General features: G+C 48.2%; 2 protein-coding genes across 4 annotated transcripts in view; both read right to left on the reverse strand.

Moving 5' to 3' along the window:
* Positions 1-25,616, reverse strand: part of ARHGEF9 (Cdc42 guanine nucleotide exchange factor 9) — a gene marked incomplete at its 5' end in the record, with an annotated part of 121,216 nt that extends 95,600 nt beyond the window's left edge. For all 3 annotated transcript variants that reach the window (XM_080352907.1, XM_080352906.1, XM_080352905.1), the window contains one exon: positions 25,587-25,616. In XM_080352907.1, coding sequence (XP_080209033.1) covers positions 25,587-25,616 — 30 coding nt within the window. The remainder of the gene's footprint in view (positions 1-25,586) is intronic.
* On the reverse strand, positions 11,052-11,231 carry LOC308045291 (uncharacterized protein; the record flags this gene model as incomplete). Its single annotated transcript, XM_080352514.1, has 1 exon — positions 11,052-11,231. The coding sequence occupies one exon, from the start codon at positions 11,229-11,231 to the stop codon at positions 11,052-11,054; it is 180 nt and encodes a 59-aa protein (XP_080208640.1).
* Positions 25,617-27,034: the final 1,418 nt, after the last annotated feature.

Raw genomic sequence — 27,034 nt, forward strand, 5'->3', positions numbered from 1 at the left:
GAATGCTGGAATGAAGAATGTCAAGTATTATTATTGCTTGATTTTCAACCTGACGTGGAAAAAAAACCCTGCAAAGGTAAAACTGTCTGCAGTAGAAACAGAAAGGAACAAGGGGAAATAAAAGGAAGCAAAAGCACTGCTAGTGATGGCGAGATGCCTTCAGCTGTGGAGAACTGTTCAAAGGAAGGAGGGGAAGTCTTTCATGACCATCTGAGACTAACCACTACAGACAATTCCTGCCAGGTTCCACAAAACAGGAGGGAACGTGCCTCAGGGAAGAACCTTCCCTTTGGGGAGGGGATGGCCAAACACAGCAGCTCTAAAAGGAAAGATGTGGCAAGTAAGACGTGAACTCATGTCACTCCGGAGAGACAGCAAGTCTCCAGAAGACAATGGGATCCCACCGTCCCCAGCAGGGCTGGGCTGCTCCACGTGCCTTCAGTACCGTTCATCTCATGCACTGCCAGCCTCTCCTCTCCCATTGCTGGCTATGAGGTGAGGACTACTGGCTACCATGAATGGTTCCACCCTGCAGCTTCAGCCATGAGAGAATCACAGAATCCCAGAATGTCAGGGGTTGGAAGGGACCTGGAAAGCTCATCCAGTGCAATCCCCCCATGGAGCAGGAACACCCAGATGAGGTTACACAGGAAGGTGTCCAGGCGGGTTGGAATGTCTGCACAGAAGGAGACTCCACAACCTCCCTGGGCAGCCTGGGCCAGGCTCTGCCACCCTCACCCCAAACAAGTTTCTTCTCATATTTAAGTGGAACCTCCTGTGTTCCAGTTTGCACCCATTGCCCCTTGTCCTATCACTGGTTGTCAACCAGAAGAGCCTGGCTCCATCCTCCTGACACTCCCCCTTTCCATATTGATCCCCAGGAATGAGTCACCCCTCAGTCTTCTCTTGTCCAGCTCCAGAGCCCCAGCTCCCTCAGCCTTTCCTCACACGGGAGATGCTCCACTCCCTGCAGCATCTTGGTGGCTGCGCTGGACTCTCTCCAGCAGTTCCCTGTCCTGCTGGAACTGAGGGGCCACAACTGGACACAATATTCCAGGTGTGGTCTCCCCAGGGCAGAGTAGAGGGGCAGGAGAACCTCTCTGACCTACTGACCACCCCCTTCTAACCCACCCCAGGTACCATTGGCCTGCAAAGCTACTACTGCAAAGCTACTATTTTTACTTAGGTATTTCTCCTTAACGCAGATTAATTTCTTAACTGCACAGAAACCACAAAAGGCTTAGAGAAACAAAAAAGCCTGATTTGGATGAATTAATAAGAGAGAGCAACTGTATTATTAATGAATAACGATTGAAGGCTCTGAAGAGGTATGGAGACCTTTACCTAGCTGAACGCTGTTTAAAACAGTGCAAACAGTAATGGTGCAATCTGACGTGGAATATGCAAAATATCCGACACCAAATCAATCTTTGGTGGATCCTGCTGACATCATTTGGGATCTCAGGTGGAATTCAAGGCATTGCTTTTCAGGAAAGGAGGGAGCAGCCTGGGTGGGCGCCCTGCTCTGCCACAGCCCCCCACAAACCCAGCTCCCCCTCTCACCTTTGCCTGCAAAGGGCATTTCTCAGCAATCCTCAGTCTGCCATAATCCCTTCTGCCTTTGATACAGAACTCTTCATCCTCAGCTGTCAAATCAGTTAACGGGAAAGGGCAATTTCCTTCTGCACATTTTGCAGGAGGAAAAACAAAGACGTAGAAAGGCGAATGGCCTCTGCAGCATCACGCATGGGGCTGCGGAGAGGCTGGAAACTGGGGGCAGCTCCCCCAAACCGCAGCCCCAGGAGGACTTTATAACCCCCCTAGCTGCTCCAAACACTGGGCAGATACACAGAGCTCAAACCAGGCTTTTAAATAAAATACAGAGAGCCCTGATGGATGCTGGACCGAAGAGCACATCCCTTCTGCTGAGCTCTTAAGAATTTCCCGGTTATTGCAGAGATTTTTGTGGTTTTAAAAATGCAGACAATTTAAACTCTCTTGTCCCCAAGCATCAGAAACCCGCAAGCTAATGGGGGTGAAGACAGAGCGCTCTGGATAAACAGGTTATTCCGTCACCATCAATTATGGTGTCTCTCTCAATTTTCTCTACAGCGTGTGGCTCAGACACTGTCCCAGACAGGGCACGGAGCTACTTGCACTCCCGCTTTCAGCCCACATGGCAATTTGCTGCCTCCTTGGGAAGGCTTTGATATTTTAAAACCACAACAGAGCTTTCTCTTTGCTTGAAAGGCAACCGCTAGCTTAGCCACAGCACAAGTATTTGCAGTGCCCTGGGAGATGAAAGCAGTTCAGAACCTTTTGGGGTTTTTGTACAAATTAAAAATAAACAAACAAGTCCTTTTCTTTCTTTCCTTTAACTCCGCTAGTGCCTACTACCCTCCTAGGCTTTTGAAGCATCCTTCAGGAATGCGGGGATTTGACTGAGCAGCCTGGAATTCAGCCTGGCATTAGAGATGGAGAAACCGAGATAGGGCATGAGAAAGGATAAGAGCACCCAAACACCGGCTTGCTCAGTGCCCCACGGCTTCCCGGCCTCCGCCACACAACACCCGCTGCAGCCCGGGATGGAGGATCCAAACCCCGACATTGCCGCTGTCTGACTGAGCCAGATCCATCTTACTTGTTTGTTTTGTTCGCGCTCCCCTGTCTCTCTATAATTCACGACGCTCCCCGTGATGCTTAGAAAGAAAACTGCATGTCCTCTCTCACCCCCTTATGTTATAGCATGACCACCGACGGCACCAGACAAGCACCAGAAGCCGTTAAAACAGTGTTCAACCCCCTCCAAATTGCAGGCAGGCAGGCGCAGGCACCGCGCTCTGCAAAGCCCTGGAAACGAGTCGTGGGGAGAGCGTGCGAGAGCAGGAGACGAGGCTAAAAGTGGATGTTGACTTCACTCTCCCATGGAGGTGGAGGCAGTGGAGGTGGGTGGCTGCGAGCAGGGGGGAGGCGGAGGGGGCAACATTTATTTCCAGCTGCTCTCATGTGTGATTTCTCTCAGCGCTGAGATTTTAGAGAAAACAGCAGGAGGTGGGGAGTGGGGGGAACCAAAAAAGAAAATCGCAGTGTCTTTGCAGGAAAACATGTTAAGGAAGAGGAGAAAAGTCGTTATCATCATCACAGCCCTGTAACTCTGCTATTCTTACTGCGGGGTTTAAAAACATAAAACCCAAAGCTATTTCAGCTACATTTCTGCATTGGACACGACCGCGTATGATGGAAATAAGGCCACTTGACCGAGAAGCACGCACCAAAGTGTGGTAACAAAATGATGTTAGAAAATGCTGCTTGCAGAAAGCCTCCCTCCTAATAAACGGCAAGCTTTTCTTCACTCCCCGAGATTATGTAATGTGTTCTTGCCTGCTGCTGACTCATATTTTCCAAAATATATCTGGGAAGGAAAACATATGCACATGTGTTTTAATATACAAGCTTCCCTGTATATGTCAAAAGAAATAGATATGAAGATGCACAAATGCCTGCACAGGCATGCACACATACGCACATTTGTGTGTGAGGATGAAAGAGGGAGAGCCCGCTATCTGTTCTAAAAAACACGCTGGAGATAGATGAATCCATCACCATTTTCTGAGGCAAAACACAACAACTCTTTAACACAGGGAGTAGCAGGTGAACAAGAAACCAGGAAGCTACAGGGGGAGATGGTAAAATAAGAAGCAACAGGAATGCACCGCCTGCAACGCCCAGCCAAACCTGGGCCCTGGGGACCAGACACAACCTCATGCTGAGCTTAAAATCAAGCTGGGAAAATGGCTTTTGTGACAGTTGGGGCCACTGTGCCGATGTGCAAACAGCAGTGGGCTGAGTGACATCCTATCTGGGGGGGATGGCACCTGCACCCAGTCATCGGCACCCACACCTGCAGTGGGGGAGCGAGGTCAGCGCTTCCAGAATGCAGAAATCCAGGGGCTCAGCCCGTGAATACAGTTCCCAGGCTCCAGCTATGCCCGAGGAAGCCAGGCTCCTCCTGGCTGAAGCCTTACAAGGCAGCCGATTAATCTTAAGCATATTTGTTCCGAGCCTGCAGGTTCACAAGGTTTCGTTTCTTCGCTCTGCCCCTGTGTGTACTTTTAATTCTTTAGGAAAGGCTTTCAGATGCCTCTGCAAAACTCTTGGTGGCCAGGAGATGGGATCGATCTGCTGCTGGGCACCAGATGAGAGACGCATCCACCCTGGACCGGAGGAGACTGAAAATCTATGCAGATGTCAACTCCTGATCACGAAAGCAAGGCAGAGGCTCTCTGGTGATGACAGCCGAGTTTCCTGCTGCCCTGGCCTGGTGTCCCTGTGCCCAAAACAGCCCCATCCTCACCAAGACCCAGCCCCTGACCCTCCTTCATCCCTGTATCAGACAGGTACACACACGCATCCCTACATATGGGCACCATTAGTACCCTCTGGTTTATGCATCCAGCTTTGCATACATCCAACACTAGAGTAATAAAATTCTAACTTAATTCCTAAAACTACATCAGAGTCAAAAGCCATTTAAAGGATGCTCTTTCTTGCTTCACGGAAACTTGAAAACGTTTCATCTGGATTCAAAACCTGTTCTATAATTGTTACTTTTTAACTTAATGCTCACAGAACTTCACAAAAGAAGGGCCTAAAAGGTTTGGGAAAAAGACTTTAAAACAAACATTAAAGATTGATCACACTTTTCCAAGATTACACTGACTGAAGCTCCACTAGATAAGGAAAAAGAGTTGCATAAAATTAATCAGCACCTTATCAAGCCAGGAAGAAAGAATTTTAGATAACAAGCCTTCCCTAAATTCGCTATCAGAACAGAAACTTCAGTACAAAACCTATTACGAAAACCCTGTCAGATCCACTGAACACAATACAGGAGGGTTGAAACATCAAAAATAACATGGGGAACGTGATCCACAGAAATCCTTGAAAAAAAACTGTTTTCTGAACAGTTTTACTTGACAAAACTTTTCTACAGATAGGCCCAGCAAATGAGCCCTCTACTTATCAGAGGAAAAGACTGATCCACAGGGTATTTCTCTAAATTTATATTTGTGTAGCTGAGACCATGTTGCATTTCTTCAGTTATAAGAAACACCCCCTCCACAGGATCTTTCCTACTTTCAAAGTCGTCAATAGTTCAGCTGATTCCTCTCCAAGCATCTTCCCAGTGTGAGCCCAGCTCCCTCAGAGCGGCTTAGAGACCCAGCAACTGGCACCAGGAGGCACTTAACCCTTTAGAAACAGACACTTTTGGGGTATCGATGGCGCAAACAAACCCAATCAGCAACATTCAGGGATTTTTACTTGACGCCTGGTGAGGCTGAGCCGGCTCTCTGGTGGCACGGGGCACAGCCAGGATGCCCGGGGACATCCCTGCCCGCGGTGCAAACCCTATGACAATTATCCTCATGTGTGCTGAAGCACACGGCTGCCCGTGCTTGTGGTGGGGCAGTAAGATGATGTAATAACAATAAATGACCTAAAAATTAACTTTGGGTTTTAACCAAACAAAAATTTAAAAGAAATAAAGAAAGGGTCGGGCTGCCTTACCCTGTGCTGGGGCAGGGGGGTGATGCCATCTATTGAGAACGTTTTGCTTCTCCCTCAAGCACCCATCGGGGTTACAACTGTCTGCTTGCAAGTCCTGGCCAGGTCCTGGAGGAAGGTACCAGGGCTAGAGAAGCAGTTCCGCTCTCAGGGACTTAGGATCGCAGAGCAAAGCGGCTTGCAGTGCAGCCCCTGCTTTACTTAGCCAGAGATGCTGCTGAAAATAGAAACACAATTGTTGCCAGCAGCCTATACGTTATGTTATACATGTCTCAGCTGATGTGAAAGAAAGGGCAGGCACTAAAGCACACGGGACCCTCCACATGGGCACGGGCAGACTTTTCTGCTCGTGGACTCTGCTATGCTGGGAGCTCTGAACCCCCCAAGACCCCCCAGCCGGGGCTCCCCACACAAGCCTGGCCCTCTGACCCTCCCGAACAGCAAGGGGTACATGTGCTGTCACTGTGGTGTCTCCGACAACGCAGGGGTAATGCTCTCCAAAACTGGTTTTAATTTCAAATAAGCAGTCGAGGCTGAATGGTCCTTTGCTGGGAAGGAGGGTTAGAGTCAGCCTGGCCATCTGTGGGCTCTTTCAGATTAAGACTCATTTCTACTCAGGAAAGAAATTCAACTATAACCAATTTTAAAAAATCACACTTTCTCCAGGAGGGTCTATTTTTAGTGAGCAGCATAAATCACTACAGCTTGCTGGCTACAACAGATCCAACGGGCAAAATGCAGCCACGTGTAGCTGGGCCAACATGGGCACACCCACAGTGTCCACCCATCCCACCACGTCCCTGGTCCAGCAACAAGGACGCTTTGCAGCTACAGGACACTGCAGAAACGGAAGAAACACGAGTGGATCAGGCTTGGCTATGCATTGCTGATGGGTGACGTTCCTCTGCTACAACAGGGGAAGAGGAGCCACAACGCGGCGAGGGAACATGCCCAAGGCCACACAGTAAATCAGTGCAAACCCAGGACCCAGCACAACTATCCTCTGCCACCGCTGCAGCCTCTCAACCAACATCCTCTTCACAACAGGACAATTATTACACAACTATTAACATCACGGAGTTCTCCTCAAGCTTGTTAACTTGTGGTCAGTGGACGTTCCGCATGTAACAGATAAATCCCTGCATTTTATCAAAATAGCTCTCATAAGGTTCCACTGGGAGATACACACTGAAGACGATTATCACACCCAGGTGAGAAAGATACACACTGTGAATGTCAAATATAGACACCCCCTCTCCTCACCAACAAAGATGTATTATTAAAAACATATAGCACGTACAGACACAATACAGGCATAATACATACATACATGCAAGCAAGCAAGCACTGTAAACAAAGAGCACCGGATTTCCCATCACAACCAGCATTCATTAAACACAGAAATCAAAGAACGACAAGGAAATGAAGTGAGCAATACGGAAGAGGGGTTCTAGTCACAAATTAAAACAAAACCAAAAAAAAAACCCCAAACTTACATGGATTTTTGGCAATTTTCCTTCACACATTATACACAGCAGTTGGGCTGTGTACTGAATACCTGATCCAAAAAGAAATATAACCACATTATGCAAACAGATGGGGGCAGGAGTCAGGTGAACATGCAGCAGTTCACAACATTCATCTACGGGATGAGAAAGCACCTCTGCATTCCCACAGGAGGGCTCGGATCTGGGCAGATCTTCATTCACTACAAAGCAAAAGCGAGTGCCGTGCTGCTGCCTTCCCGGGGGAAAATACAAATGGCAGGACAGAAAAGAGCCATCGCGTCAGAGACCTCTGAGCTGTCCCGTCCCCCTTTCAACTTGTCATGGGAGGTTTAAACCAGAGGTGGGAAATAGCCAGGGTGAGGGAGGCAGCCTTTAAAACACACGGGAGGAAGCCCTCTTATTAAAGAAAGAGCACGAAAACCAGAGTGAAGGCAGGACTAGCAGGGTCACCCCGACACGGAGGCTTTTGCCGAGGGAGAAACAAACGCACCCATTCCCCGCGGCGTGAAGGGTGCCTGAATCTTTAAGACGGCGGATTGCCGCTCAGGAGGAATGGACTTTTTATGGGCTGTGTGAAACAGGGTTGCTATGATACAGTCAGAGGCATTTTCATGAATCCTGTGGCAAATAACATTGAATCCTGCTTAAGCAGACAAACAGCAAGGCAGGTCTCCCATCACCCGGCCTCAGCAAATACACAGGAGTGATCACTGAAAAAGATTTTATGCCTTACAAATATGCTATTTGCATACAAATGATTTTATTTTTTCCTTTGGAGACCTATTTTCCAGAGGGTCAGTGCTACGATTTATTTAAAGGAATGATCCCTCCTCCCGTCCCTGGGCTTGAGCATCCGCACTAATGTGACAAACTCAATGTTCTCCAATAGGGAGGGGTAGTTATGGGGCCGAACTACCCTCAGGAACCCAACCACGACCAGTCGCACACACAGCCCGAATCGCCTCGCGGAGCTTAGGAAAGCTCCGCTACACGTAGATATTTGAAAGTGTGCAAATGACACCCCCAATTTTGCAAGCACGGTCATTTCTGAGTACAGGGGACCTGCTGCCAGCAGCTAAGGACGCTCTTGCCCAAAACAAGCTGCTAATCCAGCCTGTCACGGATGGAGCTGCTCCTGAGAAGGATGGGAAGACAGAGGTGTTTAACCAGCTCATCGATCCTGCACGTCTGGAAAATGCAAAATTGCGGGTGCAAAACCACAAAAATAGGGTTGGGACGGGTGGCTCGGGGCCTGTTGGAAATAGTGGCCGCTCCTGACGGGGAGTGGGAAACAGGGACCAAACTAAACAAGCAAGAAACCCCAGCCCTTGCTCATTTGTCAGGCTTATTTCCTCTCTTTCCCCCTCAAGTCCAACGGGAAGCCTGATATAACAACAACAGCGTTGCTGCAATAACAAAGTTTCCTGCTCCCAACTTTCACGCTCATATAGCTCTGCAGAAACCTGCTCGCTTTGACTCCACCAGCCTCCGGGAGGACAAAAGGCGAGACAGTTGTAATAAAATTACCTGAATTCTCTCAAGCACTTTCAGTGATGGGAATGAAGCAGCTCCCAGCGATCGCTGCCCCGGTAGCCGAGCGTGCGCGACACCTCGTGCTCCCCATGCACCCCACTCCCAAATACCACCCCACAAGTACAAACTCTGGATCGAGGAACGCACTTTGCACGCACTAAAAACTGCCTTAGGTACCAAGCATTCCTCGCAGAAATCTTATTGAAAGGTAAACCTTAATGCCAGGGAGTTAACCAGGAGGAAAAGAAACATTCAGACACAGTTGCAGCCGTTTTTAACTCACTGGTTTGGTTTGGTTTTGCTCTTTGTTTGGGGTTTTTTTCTCAGTTTTCTACCCTTACTCCTCCGAATCACTATGTCCCTCAAAACCGCTTCTCTGAAAGGATTATTCTGGCTGCTGTTTGATTGATTCCCTTTCACGGTGATCTTTGCTCGTTTATTATATTTCCAGGAGATTCTGCAACCTCTAAAACTAATGACACACGACAGCTAACAGGAAAATAAAGCAAATTTGAGCTGGTTAACAACCCAAACCATCCTCAGCATCAATTTTTGGTGTTTTTTAAGGGAGATTCAGTCTCTTCCGAAGCGAAGCCGATACCCCTTGCACAGATAGCTACAAGTGAACATGGGCAAACAGAGCCAGCAGGCACCAGAGCATCTTTGCTGGGCTTCCAGCACTGGATCTTGGCTTTTCCACCCACTCAAATGAGCCACTGCCACTAAACGCTTCTTGTCAGCTTTAGGGGCCAACCCTAGGACCAATTTTGTATCTTTTATTTACTGCTAAAGCCACTTTGAAAGTGTCAGATTTGCAGCATTCAACTCAATTTCCAGTCATGCCCCCAACTGAAAAGGAAGCGGCTCCTAAGCCCAGCACTGCATTGAACTTGCACAGACTCCCACATGGAAATAACTATACATCTCCATCTATAAGCTTCAGCTACGTCTTTATGAATCAGTTACATGGGTTTCCCCCCTCCCCAATTATTAGAGGACATCAGCTAAATAACAGCCAGCCGGAATTAGCACAAATCACTTAGATTATCAAGGCAACATAGTTCCAGTGAACATCAGCAAGAGACGTCAACATTTTCAAACTGTGATTTTTGTTTTGAGCAATTCTGATTTTTCAGAAGGGGATAATAACATTTAAAAAGAAAAATTCATAAGATTTCTAACAGAAAAACAATACAGAGATGTATTTCCAAGAGGAAAATGACACTTTGCAGACATTCCCTTCATATTGTCTCTCAACTTCACACACTGACACTCAAACCCCCCGACCAGCTCTGCTTCTGAGCTACAAACAATTTCGGTCTAAACTCCTTTCAACAGAAGGACCTCTAACTAGTGGCCACCTTCTCAGCAACACTATAATACACAACTTAGCACTTCATTTTCGAGAAAATCAATGTAAATAAAGTCAGGCAAAACAACCCATCTCAAAACCTTGTTATCCTTGAGGTGGGCAAAGATTTTTCTTACGCACATTACCAAAAATTATGTATTTACATACACTTGAAAGAAAAGCAAGCCGATAGCAAATGACCAGTGAAATCAAAGCAAAACCAACCCCTTCTGTATCTGTTGCTTTAGCAAAGAAAAACAAAGCATGCATTCCCCTTTTTATTTTTGATCCCTCCTTCCCAATTTGCAGAGAAATAAACCACATACAAACAGAGAAAAAACAGCCCAGCAGGTTATGTTTCGGTCCCTCTTAAAACAGAAGCCAGACTTCATCAGCATGGACCTAGAATTTGGAGGTTTTTGGGCTGAATATTGAGAAATCAAGTCAGATCATCACGGCAACACAAACAAATAAGTAGAATTTATCTTCTTTTTTTTTTTTTTTGTGGCTGAATGTTATTTTAGCAAAGATTTAATCCTTTAATAGGATTTCTCATCCCCCCCCCCCTTAAAGATGTCCAGAGCTCGATCCAATTGCACGCAGCACCTCGCACCTGGCAGCTACACGGTTACTACAGACATCGCACATTAACTGCTTGCTAGAAATTTCACACAAAACGCCTTATTCCTGAGTTCCTGATCCAAAGGAAAGCAAAATAAAGCAGCCGGCGCTTACCACAGAAAGACATTCTCTGCTTCTAACTACAGATGTACAGCTCGCTAGCACAGCACGAGATAGGAATGGATTACTATTATTTATCACATTTAAAACCCAGGCAAAAGCAGCTACACTTACAGGCATACTTAAAAGACAAGACATGACAAAAGATTTAGGGAGAGATAATATACCAACGTCATACATATCACAGCGAGGCCATGTTGAAGCTCAACGCGTTTCCCCCCTCAGTAAGAAATCTCTCTCTCTCTCTTTCTCTCTCTCTCTCGCCTTTCTCTCTCTCTCTCGCTCGCTCTTGCTCTCTTGTTGAATTGCTAGTGGTAGTAGTAGCCCCGAACAGCTCAGGAGAAAAAATCCATTTAACGAGTGCCCAGGAAGAACATGAGTATGACATTCACAAGCAATAGCACCACGATCACTGCAAAAACGACCACCGTTTGAACATCCAAGGTCATGGTGCAATGCAGAACACTGTAGTGTTCGAGATGTGGGGCTGGCAGATTTGGAGAAGTCAACCTCTGCTCTGTAAGACTGTCCATACATCCACCATGCTAGAATAGAGGAGAAAACTGTTCCTGGTTTTGGTCGTAATGCTTTGTGGTCTGCTTTTAGTTTCTCCCCTATGTGCTGTCTCTAGCTCATTCTGGCGCCCGCTAAGTGAAGCATCATCACAACCAGCACTTAGGAGGCAGAATCCTTTCGGAAAAGCAAGCGAGCGCTGTCTGCAAGCTTCTCTCTCTCTTTCTTCCCCCCTCTCTCTCCCGGTCTCTCTCTTGCTGGCTGGCTTTGCTTTTTAATTCGTCAAGCCAGTGCAGATAAGCAGCCTGTGTGAGTGTGACAGCTCCGCAAGCTGCTGCGGCTGCATCTCTCGGCGCGAGGCGGACCCTTGCGCATACAAATCAGCTCCGGTGACCAGGCAGCGAAGGGATCCTTGCTGTCAGTCAAACGCAAAAGGAAGCGCTGGCTCCATAAATACGCGAGTCTTCCGCCCGCCGTGACAGGGAGCAGCACGCAGACATGTTTTTCCTCTTGACTTCTGCGGCGGTTCGGCAAACGGAGCCGCGTGGGGGGCCGGGGTGCCGGTGTGGCGGTCGGATGCCGATGTGGAGCTGCAGGAAGGCGTCTCCGGGCTTTCTGTGCAACGCAGATCCCGTTCCTCGCTGCCTTTGTATGGCGGGGACGCGTCTGTACCGCCTGCGCTAAGCTTCGGACGGGAAATAACAAACGGCAGCCCAAAGAGCCAGTGCTGCTAGGAGCCTGCTCGGACCAGGTAGGGGAGCAGGACAAAGAGCTGGGAAGAAAAGCAGCTGAAATAACAAAAAGGCAACCCCTGGGAACTTGGGAAATCGTTGTGAGCCTGCAACGCGGGAATTTTGTAGGGGGAAATCACTTTTTAGCTCTGTACTATATGCGTATCATCCCTCTCTCAGCACTGCAATGAGTTCTCCATGCTATGAGTTAAAAAGAGTTCTGATTCTACAGACAGAGATGTATAAAAGGGGGGTGGGGGGAGGCCAGGATCGGGGATCTTTATTGCTTCTCCAGCAGCCAGAAAAACTCATTCCTATGTTAAATTCACATACAGACTCAGCATTTATGGTCTTATGGTCCAGGTGCCAGCTGCTATTCCAAACCTCATTCTCAGATCCCAGAACCAGCAGTTACCTTAGAGAGGAATCACACTCACAGAAGATGTGCTCAGCTGGAAAACACAAATGACTTTACAGGCACAGACAAATACAGAAAGGTTGCCAATGCATACACATTACACACTAAAATGCACACACAGGGGCTGATCATCAGCACCTTCCAGGAAACCTGCTCCTCAGAACATACCCGGGACATCTGCACACACAAACAAGGCCAACATGCACCAAACAAGCACTTATTTTGGTCTCCAGTAGCAAACAACAAGAGTTCAGGAGGACTTTAATGTTTAAACTTGAAGCCTGGACTCGGTTCATGCCCTTCTTCCCATCACAGCATCCTTCCAGGACAGGCATTTTTCGTCACCAGCATTTGGAAAAGGGACAGGTTGGATTATGTTCCTACCTCACCTTACCGTTCAAACCAATACTAAACCCAGCTGGTTTTTTCTTCTTTGCTATTTGGGTTGCCAGAGGGCTCCTCAAAAGGTGCAGGATTTTCTATACCCATCCCCAAACACCTTCACAGGAGAGACCACGTCGGGCGAGCGAGGATCGAGCCTCCATCATGCCCTCCCTCGAGCCAGTGGCTTGTGCGGGACCAACGCTCGCTTAATGCACTGTCCTCCTCATTTCCAACCAGCTTGGCAGCACGCGAGGGCTGTGACGTGTTTGTAGATGCAGAAAGTGGGTTGTGTTGAGCAGCGTTAGAAATAAGAACGGTTTGGGTTAATCGAGTGGTTTCTTCTTCTTTCTCACGTGTGATAACTAAAAGCCAAAGGCTGTCTCCAGCAACTGAGACCCCTGCTCTGTTCAAGCAGAGACTTCCTTATTCAGAAGGGCAGTGAAAGGAGACTTTTCACCTGCATGTTTACAAGAAGCTGTGTTAAAGCTGCCATGGCAGGCAGCCCAGCTGCCCCACACGGGCCAGGCTGAGCCCAGTGATGGATCTGCCGCATCACTGGCCTCCAGACCAGCTCTTCCTATCCAGGATGCATGTTTAGGGTAGTCAGTCTGTCTGATGCAATTTTAGAATAGCAAACACATAAAAGATGTGGAGTATTTACAATTGCTACCATCCTTTCCCAAAACAAAACAGGTGATTTTCCACAGCCCAAGCCTGAGCTCCCATATATCACAGAATCCAGAATGTCAGGGGTTGGAAGGGCCCTCAAAAGCTCATCCAGTGCAATCCCCCCATGGAGCAGGAACACCCAGATGAGGTTACACAGGAAGGTGTCCAGGCGGGTTGGAATGTCTGCACAGAAGGAGACTCCACAACCTCCCTGGGCAGCCTGGGCCAGGCTCTGCCATCCCCACCGGGAACAAGTTTCTTCTCAGATTTAAGTGGAACCTCCTGTGTTCCAGTTTGCACCCATTGCCCCTTGTCCTATCACTGGTTGTCACCAAGAAGAGCCTGGCTCCATCCTCCTGACACTCCCCCTTTCCATATTGATCCCCAGGAACGAGTCACCCCTCAGTCTCCTCTTGTCCAGCTCCAGAGCCCCAGCTCCCTCAGCCTTTCCTCACACGGGAGATGCTCCACTCCCTTCCGCATCTTGGTGGCTGCGCTGGACTCTCTCCAGCAGTTCCCTGTCCTGCTGGAACTGAGGGGCCACAACTGGACACAAGATTCCAGGTGTGGTCTCCCCAGGGCAGAGCAGAGGGGCAGGAGAACCTCTCTGACCTACTGACCACTCCCTTCTAACCCACCCCAGGTACCATTGGCTTCCTGGCCACAAGGGCCCAGCGCTGGCTCATGGTCATCCTGCTGTCCCCAGGACCCCCAGGTCCCTTTCCCCTACACTGTTCTCTAATAGGTCATTCCCCAACTTATATATGTCTAGAAAAATTCCAGTTTCAGTCTCAGCAGCATTAACGTCTCCAAAACACAGAATCATACAATGGGCCCTAAATTAGAGGCATCTTTACAGCCAGTTAATATTTTCCTCTAAACTGCAACAAGCACAGAGGAAGCCTGGGCCTAGGCCCCTGACTTAGATTCAGCTTTGTTTTTAGGAAGCTGTTGTACCTGCCCACATCAGCCCTATCCGTGTCCTCCCAACGCCACCCACGGGTAGGGTTTCAAGGCAGACTCCTGCCTGCTTTTGCATACAGTGGGGGATAATAATCAGGCAGGTAAAAGCAGCAGAGGCCTAAGAAATATCCAGAAAAATAAAGGTGCAGTAGCTTTCACACATGCTCAATAGCCATTTCCGTAGCCAAAAAAGAGGGTTTCATGAGGAGCAGCATGCCTGGCAGGTCTCGGGCAGTCATTCTGCAGGAGCTGAGCCAGTCACAGCGCAGGGGAGGGCAGAGATTATAAATAGAGGCGACAAGCCAGCCCCCTGCCAGCTGCAGGCAGGAGGTCCCCTGCTGTCCCCTCGCCACGTACAGCTCGTGCGTCACCAGCAGCTGCAGCGATGGCTGCGGAGACCCCAGCGCCGCCGCAGCGCGGGGGCTCCGGATCAGCATCCCACCCCCCCCGGCCACGCACCACAGCAAACGCCCCGACACATCGGGCAGGAAAGCGGCGGGTCCCTCACCAGAGAGGTGTAAATAGGGGCTCCGGTGACAGTTGTGTCTGTAACAGCTACCAAGGGTGATCAGCACAAACAGATTTACTGCATAGAAACTTCTATTTAAATTATATTCACAGTATTCCCAATGGGGCTTGCTGCTTTATATAATTCCCATGCCTTCTGCGTGCGCTCAGTGTTAATTTTACTATGAAAATGGATGAGACTTTCTCTTAGAAGCCTTACTGAAAAAGAACACCTACACATCAGGGGTTTATATAAAACCACCACAAAGTTTAACTGCATGTAATGCTTTCTGAAAAATTTAGTCCAACCTTCTGTATGGAGCTAAACTGAAGAACCAAAAGATTTGTAATAGTTGTATAAAATACTATCTCCCGTTCCTGCACAGCACATGCCCTGACACTACAGTAGCTTTCAGGAGCACAATTTGCAATGCAAGATCAGCAATGGCTTCTGTATGAGAAAGCAATTTGGAGCTTCAGCCAGGGCTTCCACTAAGACATCACATACATACATCTATATCTGTACACAAATCTATATGTACACATATACAGAGAGTGTATTCTGGACTCCCAAATAATGGAAAAATCAGAAGGGCCACTACAATAGCATTAATTACAATATGGTAATTTTGAGGAGAGCCTCAGAAGCAGATGATGCCAAGTCTCGACTCTGTGTGTGTGTAACACACGGGGCTCAGCCCCGTGACCACGGCTCCCTCCCATGGATGTCTCCAGTAATTAGCGCAACTGGCTACTTTCAGCTAAACACACACAGCTCTATCTCAGGAGCAAAGGATTTATAATTTGAATACTTAAAGGTGCCAGGTTCGGTACCTTCGCATGCGCTGGCAGGAGAGGCCAGGGGCATGAGGCAGTGCAGGGTTTCAGCTCCAGCTCCCTGCTCTGCCGTAGATCCCCTGGGCAGATCAACGACCTCCACTGCAGCAATCTCTTGGACATGTCGAACACCTCTGTTTTCCTAACACATCACCTCTACCTTCCATTCACTGCAAAAATGAAGCATTCAGACTCACAACCTCCACACAGACGCAGCAAATGTTGTCAAAGCCGCTGTAGGAAGCAGCACGGCTGAGCTCCGGGGTCTGGCACGAGGACCCCAACTCTGCCAGGCCAGGAAAACCTGCTCATCAGTCAGTCAAAGGAGATAAACCCTTTGGTGAATTTGGGAGAGTTTCAAACAAATCCCACAGTGCCTTGTGATTCTGAGTGGGAATAAAACTATGGTCGTGTTGGTGTGGACTGGATGAAACCCATGGCCTGGAGGAAAATCATCGTCAGTCCTGAACTGCTTTGGTTCTTTTGCGTTCTCTCTCTGACCACAAGCTCCATCTCAGACCTACATGGCACCATGTTTAAATGTTTCGTTTGAATGAATACTGTCCCCAAAGAGGAACAAACAGCAGTGGCACCCCGAGACGGGCAACTGCTCCTCCATTCCCAGTCTGCTCTGCCTGGCACGTACTGACTGCTGCCTGCTACGTCAGGCACCGACGTGGGCTTGAGTCATGGCCTCTATAAGAGATTATGAGAAGACCATCAAATCCATTACGTTTTTCTAAATCTAGCGAGGTCACAGTTTCTGAGATTAAAGGCCAGTGGGATTACGATTTGCTACGTTTCCAAACAGAAGGATTTTCTTAAACTGGGAGCTACGTCTATTTTCTTGCTCTTCACCATAAGGCTGAATCAGAGCCTTCTCCTCCCATGCTCCAGCCAGCGGGGAGGCGCCAGCCCACAAGCTGCAGAGCTGCTGCAAAAGGCAGCAAGAATCTCTGCAATCTTTGTATTTTTATGGACTGGCTTCATGGGAAGCTTTGAAAATCCCAAAACGCCAAAAACTCCTTACCCAAAATGAGAAGCATGCAAAATGGAGGAATATCTGTAAAGATCCAGACTCAGGGCGTTGATTTGGGTAGTTAAAAATTATCTTTCCATCACCCACTGTTCCTTGCCTCTCTACTCTATTCTTCAAATGCAAAGGTTCCTCACCGTCCATGTGAACTGGGGACTTCCAGTAACTTTCTCTACTTTCTTCTGTCCTTCTTCTTTTTCTTTGCTCTACACACCTTCCCTTAGAAGGGTTTATTTCACCTCACCCTCTGTCTCACAGCAGCTCAAGTGTCCTCTGCCTGAGAAGCAAACAAGAAAACAAAGGCATGGGGTGGCTGGAACGAGCGTGACTTCCTTGGGCACCTTCCACACCAACTGCACCGCACGCTTCAGCAAATTCAGAGCACAGCTAGACAAGCAGGTGATTCATTTACAGAACTAATACCAAATACAAGTACAGAAAGACAAAGGGGAAAGAAGGAGAGGTGGGCAAGGATAAGATGATGATCTCAGAAGCTGGTGAGGCATAAAGAGACTTCAGAGGAAGAACTGCATCAGAAAAGGCTGAGTTGAGAACCTGTGAAGCAGTGAAATGAGAAAGAAGGTGGACAAGGAAGAGGGCAGAACAAGGCCCATGAAGCAAGCTGCTCTTGTAGCAAGGCTAGGAGTACTGGAAAAGAAAATACATTAAGCTTTTAAGACCCCTTTTGCAATGTTTGAGAACATAGGGCACTGCCAGAGGTTGAGTTTGCCATGATGCTCAACCTGCGAGACCACCTGGCCATGAACATTACACAAAGCTCAGAGGCTACAGGGGCAGACCTGAGCATCGCCAGGTCACTGCTCAAAGGATTCTATGAGAAACAAAAATGAGAATTTCACCAAAAGATGGGAAGTGCCACATTACCCTTCCCACATTAACCCTTGGTAGATGTACTATATACAAAGACACACAAGAGGTCAGGCAAGCTATAGCAGATGAACTCTTTCCCATTCTTCACCAGTTCTCATTTTATCTCAGAAAACAAGAAGTGATACATAATAGAATTATGTCTCCAGCGTAGAGATTGATTTATTTTAACCAATTCATTTAATACTAACAGCCAAACAATAATCAAAGGTAGCCCAGAGAGGTTGCAATGTACCTGTGCACCAGCTTTCATTAACCACGCTCTTGAAAACTAACCATATTCTAGACAAACGAGTCTTAACCCTTTGAGCAAAGGGCAGTAGTGACATGCCAGATACTAACCAAGGCTGGTCTTGGACCACATCTGGAGACCTCAGGTAATCCCGGTGCCTCCTACAAACAGAGCCAGCATCTCAGCAGATGGTGCTCTTTCCTCTGTTGAAGAATTAAAGCACTTGCATGGTGCTGCCGTGGGGGGAATAAAGCCCGAGCCTTGTCACTGTTGTCTTATGAGGTGTCCAGATGTTCATTCTGGAGCACCCTGCCCAGGTGTCACGTGCATCCGTGCACCACACGAATCACACAAATGGCATAGAGAGCAAGTCTGTCTGGGGGGTTGATTCCATCGCAGCCAGAACAACAAAACTTCTATTTTTAAGTTTATCTGAACTTAAAGCATTAAGACAGACTAACATCTCATGCCCCTGGCAATCTCCTTGCATCTGCTCCACACCCCAGCCTGTACTATAGAAGCATCCTCGGACTCCCAGCAGAAATCAGATGTGGTAACACCAATTACCCTGGTCACACAGACAGACTTCAGGGACTCAGAAACTTCAGTTTAAAAGGACCTATCAAATTCAGATGTTCATTTTAACCTTACATAATCTCTCCTTTGTCTGAAAAGAAATGGCCTAAAAGAATATGCAGACATTTACTTCTTAATTTTACTTCTCAGGCTTCTGGGCTTGCACTTCAGCCTGGAAACAAAAGAAAAAAGGCAAAACCCAAACTGCAGAAAAACACAGGAAAAGCCCCTTCCTTGCACTGCTCCCTCCAGGCACTCTTAGGTGCTGCTGCTCCAGCGGGGGGATTGCACTGGATGATCTTTCGAGGTCCCTTCCAATTCCTGACATTCTGTGATTCTGTGATTCTTACAGGAACTCCAGTGTTTCTGATCTCATCTCTGACATCAAATGGCAGAGATCTCCACAGCAACACACACCTGAACACTGTGGTAAGTGAAAAAGAAAATGATCACCCACTAGAAAGCACTAAATCCAGGCTCAGTGTCCCCAGTGCGGTCTCTGAGAAACACAGCTGTGCAGACGCAGAGAAGGCTCTTTGCCGTGAAAATCAAAGGGTGCGTTTCAGCTTTGCCACAACAAGGAAGGTCCCTGTAAATCCAATGCATCACATTCCCTATGTAGTTAAAAAGCACATCTAATAGAGTCTTGTCATCTGCCTAAGCCTGTGGAGGTCCAGCAATTAGCAGCGCAGGAGCGAGATGCCAGGCGGAATGGAAACAGCGTGATCCATGATGCACATACTGAACAGCGACGGCAGAAACTACAGAGTAAAAGGGAGAAAAACAAGAAAAAGTTTCTGGTTCTGCTTTATGCCTTTATTGCCTGACCTTGCAAAAAGCGTGGCTTTAATGAGCAGCTCTCCTGCACCAGGACTCTCCGCCAAACTGATTATTATCAGCTCTGCTCATTGGCACGGCCAAATCAGGCCCTGCCCTGCCGCCCCACGAGAAATACAAAGGTTTCTGAATTTGGAAGTCCTGATGCTCTACACTCCCTGGGACTTGTTATTGAACCTCTTCCTGCTGCTCTGTCAGCACGAGCTGACGCTGAGGGAAATGTGAAATTATCCACCACGGATATATTGGGAAAGCAGAGCCCAGGCACAGCCTGCTGACTTACTGGGAGTGTGGACACAAGGGTGCAGCAGATGGGAGTGGAAACCACGGCCCTGCTCTGCGCAGGAGGGATGAGGATGGAAAGAATTTGCCCGCAGCTCCTTCAGCCCTCCTCACAGCCCTTCTGCGACAGCTGGCTTCGGCTTCCCTGCATTTCTCCTTGGCAAGGTATTGAGTAAAGAAAAAAGCATCTGATTAAGAAGCTGACCCATGGGTCTCATGTTCTCCGTGCAAATTAACCTAGAGAATTACAAGTATTTCGCATCAATCATTTTCTCCCCCCTCTCCCAAAAAACAGGAGAGGGAACAGCCTATTGAATCTGGCAGTCTTTTAATGAAGAAAATTATGCAAGACAACCTAATGAAGTAGGAATTCCAGCTGGATATCAGTAGATGTATGAATAGAACACACAACTCTCCTTTTTATCAGCAATAACATCGGCATTAAAAAGGAAAAAAAATACATTTTATAGCTTTTTTTCTTTCTTTTTCTTTCTCCAAATGAAGCAAGTGAATGCCAACAGGCTTTTATTTCCTATTGCAGCCCGGCTCAGCGGGACGGCCGCAGCGAGAGCCGCCAAACAACGGCCTTCCAGGAACAACCAGCGCTGCCCTTCCGCCGACCGCTCGTGCCAACGCGCCAAAGGGACACAGGCTGTGCGGGATCACAGGGACAAACCTGCCTGCTGGAGGACACGGCTTCAACACCACGGGCGCAGGAAAGAACCTGGGGCTGCGCTGGCTGCTTCGAGAAGCACAAATGGCACTTTTGCATCGTTAACCGGCAATGCCAACACAGAGACGGAGCCAAGGTTCACCGTGCTGTCCATAACGTGGAATTTCACTCTGAAACCTGAAAACGACTAAAGCAGGGTGTAATTTACTGCGTTCTCGCATTATTTGGGGTTAAATTCAAGGAATTCCATAGCACGGCACAGGCTGGGTTCCCTGCTGTACAGAGCCCTTGTGCACATGAACACACCCCACGCTGGGTTCAGTGGGATTCACGGGAGCTCTGGACCAGCAACGGGACTTGACTTCTCACCCATAACCTCCTACCAGACCAAGTCAGGGATTTCACAGCCCCAAACTGGCTCCCAGATACGGCACTCCCGCCATTCTCCAACAATACTCGTCTTTCCTTTCCCTGCCCATGTTACATAATAGGCGGCTTTATTTATTTATTTTTTCATAACAATAGAAACTACTGGAGACAGAGATAACTTGATGAATTTTTTCCTATTATCTAAAAGCTTAGTCACTCGGGGAATTAGTCATGTTCAAAATAACAGCCGGGCTCAAAGAGATTCAGAGCAGCCACTCTGGAGCAGGAGCAGCTAATGTCATAAATACATTAAGATGTTACCTTGAAGCATTTCAGAGGTTTTTCAAAAAGTGTTTAAAAAAAGAAAAACCCTCTGACTAGATACAAGGAAATCAGGTCCTTAGCAGTTAAAAAACTACTGTCGTTTACAAAACCTGCTGGGCTTAACCACCAAAACCCTCAACACAGGAGGGACAGATGGACTCTGGGACCACACGGCGCCTGTGGCTTCCCAGCGGGCGCATCCTGCCCGATGCGCAACAGAATATTAATACTGATTCATATTTCTATAGGAGCCTCCAAGCAATGGTCTCCAAGGGTTTTCCAGGCATCCCCAATGAATCGTAGGGACAGAGAAGCTATTGGCATGTCTGTTATCCTGCGGGCAGGAATGGGGGCACAGAGCCATGGTTTGCACATGGGACTACAGCCAGGCTCCCTCCCAGCCCAACACAAGGGCCATGCTCAGCATTTCCAGCTACTTACTCAAATACTTCTATTTACCATCACATCTGCCCTTTCTTAACCTGGACGTTTTTCGTGTACTTTTATAGCAACACTAGTAGGAGGCTATAAATGAAAGATCAAAGAAGTGAAATGGAAAACAGCACAGAAACTATGTGGGTGAGGAAAATCCTGCAGAGAAATGCATTTGGTAGGACCAGCTTAAGGCTTTGGGAGCTCTATGGCATTGCAGCAGACAGAACATTCTCCAGTGCCTGCAGAGCTCATTCAACCCCAGTATCGACCTTCAGAGATAACAGATCCCGGGGGAACAGGAACGAACTTGCAATGAGCTGCTCTTTGGTGGGAAGAGGCCGCAGGGTACGGAGATGGTGGATCAGAAAACATCCTCTGCAGGTCACCCGAAGCATCTGCAGGTCACTGCGACCCATCGGCTGAGCCAGGTGCTCTCTGTTCCCGTTGGTCTCAGGGTGCTCTGAGACTCTGAAATCCCGTTTTCCCCAAATGCCTGGATAACGCAAGAGCCTCTTCCCATCCCATCCCAGCTTCTCCCCACTACCTCCATTTTCTTATCCCAACTTTCAAAAATGAAAATGCAACCAAAACTGCTTTCTTCCTCTTCTGTTTTTCTGACTTTACGTTGAGCTTGTTAGGATTACGGAGTGCAAAGAGCCTCTATACTTCAAACATCCCATGATTTGCAGACTGACAAGTGAGAAGAATCAGTAAGGAAAAAGGTAAGGAAGTTTTTGGTCTGTTGAACTGCCCTGCTCACGAACATCTCCCCCACTTGCAGTATTGGGCCCTTTTATTCACTCGATCCCTCTTTAAACACATTTTACATTGCGATGATTTACGATAGCTTACTTTTTGTTTATGACAGCAATGTAAAATATCAACAGATTGATTTTAAATATTTGAACAACATGCACTGTAAAAATGTGGCTATATATGCCTGTTAAATAAAAAAACCAAGACTGGGACTCTGTGTCTATTGAAGCAATGGCTGCACTCACTTTGACTTCCACAGGCACAATATTAAGCCCAGAATTAGACCCTGTGTAAGGAAACATCGAGGAAGACGCACACTTGTCTTTCCTATAACAGAGTCAAAGGGTTGGAGCAAAACCTCTGCCCTTGTCAGGTAAAACGCTATTCCAGAAAGGGCTGTATTAGGGCACGATTTAAAGCACTTCCTCTGATTACCATGCCAGATCAATATGCTCTGCAAAGAGTGACTAACTAAATAATCATCATACTTACAATGCCAATCAGACGTGTAGATTCATTCTCATCACTACCAGTGACAATTAGTTTCATCTTTCTGGATTAGAAACAGATACTAGCGGAGTTTAGCAACTTAGTACCAATGAAGCGTGTAAAATACCCTCATGGGATGCTAGCATAATTGGCAAAAGATTAATTGTTTAAAAAACGGAAAGCAGCACATGCAAAGGAGAAAAAAATAATAATAATAAAAGATGCTCTAACAGTTTAGTATTATGGAATAATAGCTAGGTTTAAGGGCTGATTTAGAAATAAAGAGCCACCTGCCATGAGAACAAAAGGTACTATCACTTGTAAAATATTAGTGACACGCTTCTTAGAGATGACTCACTCTGAAAGGGAGCGGGGCTGATTCTTTAACCCAACCTAGTGCTGGGAACTATAGAAAAGAGCACTTTGAATACATCGGTGCTGCGCAGAACTGCTGAAAAATCAGCCTAAAATCCAGGTTTAGACCAAGGTGCTTGAGCAGAACAAAATCCAGGGATGCTCTCCCAAATACATTTCTGCGGCTTTTTTTTTCAGTAGATACACAGACAATAATATCAGAGTAAAAAAAAGGCAGCTGAAACTACATAACAGAGGCTCAATGCTCATGGAAACTGGTCCAGTGTTGCTCTAGATGAGAGGCTGAGGTTCCTGACCACATGGCTGGCAGCTGATTGTGTGTGAATGGATCAGCCAACCTTTGCTTAGGAGCGAACTGAGGCATTTTATATTTCTGTAGCACATTCTAGCCAGCAGACTGAGATTATGATATTCACACCGACCTGCTGAAACGTGTGCTGTGGAACAAGTCATTTGTTTAGCCGAGTACAGAGTACTGAAAGTTAAAGCAAATTACCAATAGGAACACCAGGCAAAACTCTATGTTAGGTGGAAAACCGCTATCTGCATTGGCATTTGGCCAGGACATCTGGACCAATGTGCCTTGTCTTGCAAAAAGAGCGCAGAATTCCTGCAGCCCTCACGTCACCAGGACCTTGGTTTGGCAGCACCCCCTGCTCACCCATCAACCACAGGAACCATCCCCACGCACGAGCGACGGCAGAGATCTCCAACACATTCATCTGATTTGGTTCCGTTTTGCTTTGTTGTTTTGTCATCATTTGTTACCAGATGATCTAGATGTATATAGAATATCTTCAAACACTGCTGAAGTCATTAAACTGCTATATAAAATACAGAAACCACAGCCCTCTCTTTCATCTTTCCGTTATTAGAAGGAATGATATTGGGAGATTCCTGAGTAGAACCTGCTTCAAAATCAATCACTGGAGCTCCACTTTCCCCAAAAAATACTTTAAATTACAGGCTATTCATCAAACACTATAATTTCTTTCTGAGAGCACGCAAAGATTAGACTAATTGGAACAAAATAACAGAGTCTGCCTTATTGCCAGCAGCAAAAAGGGAGGCTGGAAAGGTAAGAGGGCGAGAAAGTGTCAAGTCTTGTGCTATGCCAATTAGAAAAGCAGTTTGCCCTGCACCACATCCCCTCCCGTCCCCAGCACAGCTCAGCAGCCACATCCAGCTTTCCATCACCACTTTTCTTCCAGCACAGTAACCTCTGAAAATGTAAATCGGCAAACAGAGGAAAGGCGATTTGTGTTGCTTAGACACTGACAGAGAGGGGAAAGGTGCAACTCTGGCATGCACAAGGGGATGTGCGGGGATGGGGCAGAGGGGAAGGAAAAGCCTGCATGCTCAGAGGGGCAGCAAAATCCCCAAACTGTTGCTGGGTGCTAGACAGGCCCTAAACAGGACCCTAAAAAAATTCCCGTAAACAAATGTGCTATCTGCCGCAGGCTGCTGCCCACACCCTCGCATTGTGCTCCTTCAGAGTCTTTCGGAAGCATCAACCATTAAGCTCCTGTTTGTATAAGTATCTTAGAGTGGAGGGAGGGCAGGAGCGAGATGCACAGGGCATCACCGAGAGAACGGGCAGTGATTTCTGCACTGGCTCCACAACCAGCCCCGCTGCCAGTACCATCTGCTGGGTGTCCCCAAAGAGCCAGCTGACAGCAGCCACCACCAGCCCAAGGGGACCAGTCCAAAGGGACGTCCCGAGGCTCCCCCCAGGATGGCAAACGCCCAGGGAAGGGCAAACCAAAAACCCCTGCAAAACCCAGCGCAGCGCAGAGAGGGGGGAGCAGGGGGAAATGCCATTGCAAAGCAAAGCTGGAGGAGGAGGGAGAGCTGGGGAGGAGGAGTGTGTCAGTAACAACTGCATCTCTTCATGGGGAAGTTTCTGAATGAGAAACAGGGACCCTTGCTGAGATGGGGGAACTTCCCCGTTTCCCCTCCTGGCAGACCCAGCCCCTCCAAGCTGTACTCCAGGTGCATCTGCAAATTGGCAGTATTTTTTCCAATTAAGCAGAGCTGCCACTGTTTCAACTGCTTTCCTGAAGCCTTTGTACTTCAGAGGAGTGTTTTACAGCCTGATGCAAGCAAAGGCAGGGACGTTCCGGCTCACCAGCAAATTCAGGCACCCCCCCCACTGCAACTCATCATCCCCAGAAGGGGCAGATCTGACAGGTCCCGGCGGCGGTACCGCTGCCGACAGCCAGCATCCCCCTTCCAGCGCTCCTGTCCTTCCAGTCCTCTCCCCGAGCTCTTACACCATGCGAGTACCTGCAAAACCCTTTGCTTTTCCCCGCAAACCCACCAGTTCACCTTACCGAAACCCACCTCCCCAGCCCCTGCCGAGCGCCGTTCCCCGCCTCCCACGCCCCAACGCATGCACACCCTCCTTCCTTTCTTTTAATTTCTTCTTTGGCTCAGCAGTTTAGGAATGCAGAGTCCATAAAATGGCTACAGAGTGATCAATGGTTTCAAGGACAGGGAGTAAAGGAGGAGTCAGAAGATAGGACGGAGGCTTATTTCCCTGTCAAAGTACTGCAATAAGAGGAAAAGAGAAAGACATAGCTACCTGAACTCACCATTCCTGATCCATCCCTTAGCCACTGCATCTTGCTTCTGCTGATGTCCTTATTATGAGGCAGGGGAAAGAAAAAACCTCCCTACTGCCTGGCGAGAGCTGGCAGGATAAAAAGAAGCCCCCCACCCCCACCCTAGGCTGGAGCTTTCAGTCAGACATCCCTCAGCCCGGCAATCCCGTGCCTGTCAGGAGCACGTTATTAGCAGCCTCCTCACTACCTGGGCTTGTAGTTATTTATTTCAGTCACAGACCGAGGGATTCGAGAGGAGGGGGATGTTCTTTTTTTCCCTTGCCGTGCTTTGAAACTCTGCAGGAGGGGAGGGGAGGGACAGGGGACCAATGACAACTTATGAGGGTCCCCGCAGGTGCTCAGCACCCTGCCCTCCTGCCGGGCACCATCACCCCGGGACTCCCAAACCTGCAGAGCCAGCACCTGCCTCCACACTCAGCAAGGGGCTGGGGATTTTGCTGACGTTCCAAGGGCAGTAAGTTCTCTCTCTGCTCTCCGCATCAAAAGTCCCCTTCCCTCTGAAACAAAACCTCCCAGCCCAGAAAAGTGCTGCACCTGCCCTGGGTTATCCTCCCCGTAGCACCCGCGCTCTGCTCCCTGCTAAGGGTTTTAACTCATGCCCATTCCCCTCGCTTCTTCCTGACTTGCAGGTCAGAGCAAGGAAACGACAGCCCCGCACACAGTTAGAAAAGACACTCGTTAAGTGTTCCTCATCAATACAGCCACCCACCACGCTGGGGTAGATGAGATCAGCCTGTCTGGCGCTGGTGAGAAGAGGCGGTGATAGCATATGGGATGTGCACAACCAACTGGAGACAGGACTGAATCCTCCTGATCCCTCCAGCTGGGACACGTATGTCAACGTGGTTCTCCCCATTTCATGGAGGAGACGTGGAGATCTTGGCCATGGCCATTCAAAGAGGCTGTTGCAGAGCCCTCTGCCACCCTCCCGCACCGACTGCCACCGCAGGGACCGACACACATCTGAATATGGTCTACAACACCCCGCCAATATTCCCGGTATCTCCTTTTGGTACCTACATGCAACTAGCTTCAGAGGCAGGAGAGGGTAGGTACAAATCATGGAGACAACGTAGAAAAATGGCTCACACACTGCCAAGATATACATACACCAGGTACGCTGGATGTACTGGATCCATACACAGGATATATTGCAAAATCTGTAGAGAAGCTTCAACCTCCTCTATTCCCTTTCCAGAGGATTTCAGGTTGCGTTGGAAAGCTTTTTTCTCCGTGCACTCCTGCCTCAAGGGAAGAAGGGCATTTGAATCTCCTGCTCCTGACCTCCAGAGAAGTCAACGTGTTTCCTGCAGCTGGAGGTTGAGTCAGGAAACACCACGCAGCTCCTCGTGACTGCCACTTTCTGCTAGCCCTGCGCCATCCAGCAGGACGCGCGAGGGATCACAGCCTAGGTGTCT

This window comes from Nesoenas mayeri (assembly GCF_963082525.1).
Source record: "Nesoenas mayeri genome assembly, chromosome: 13".
Taxonomy (NCBI): Eukaryota; Metazoa; Chordata; class Aves; order Columbiformes; family Columbidae; genus Nesoenas; species Nesoenas mayeri.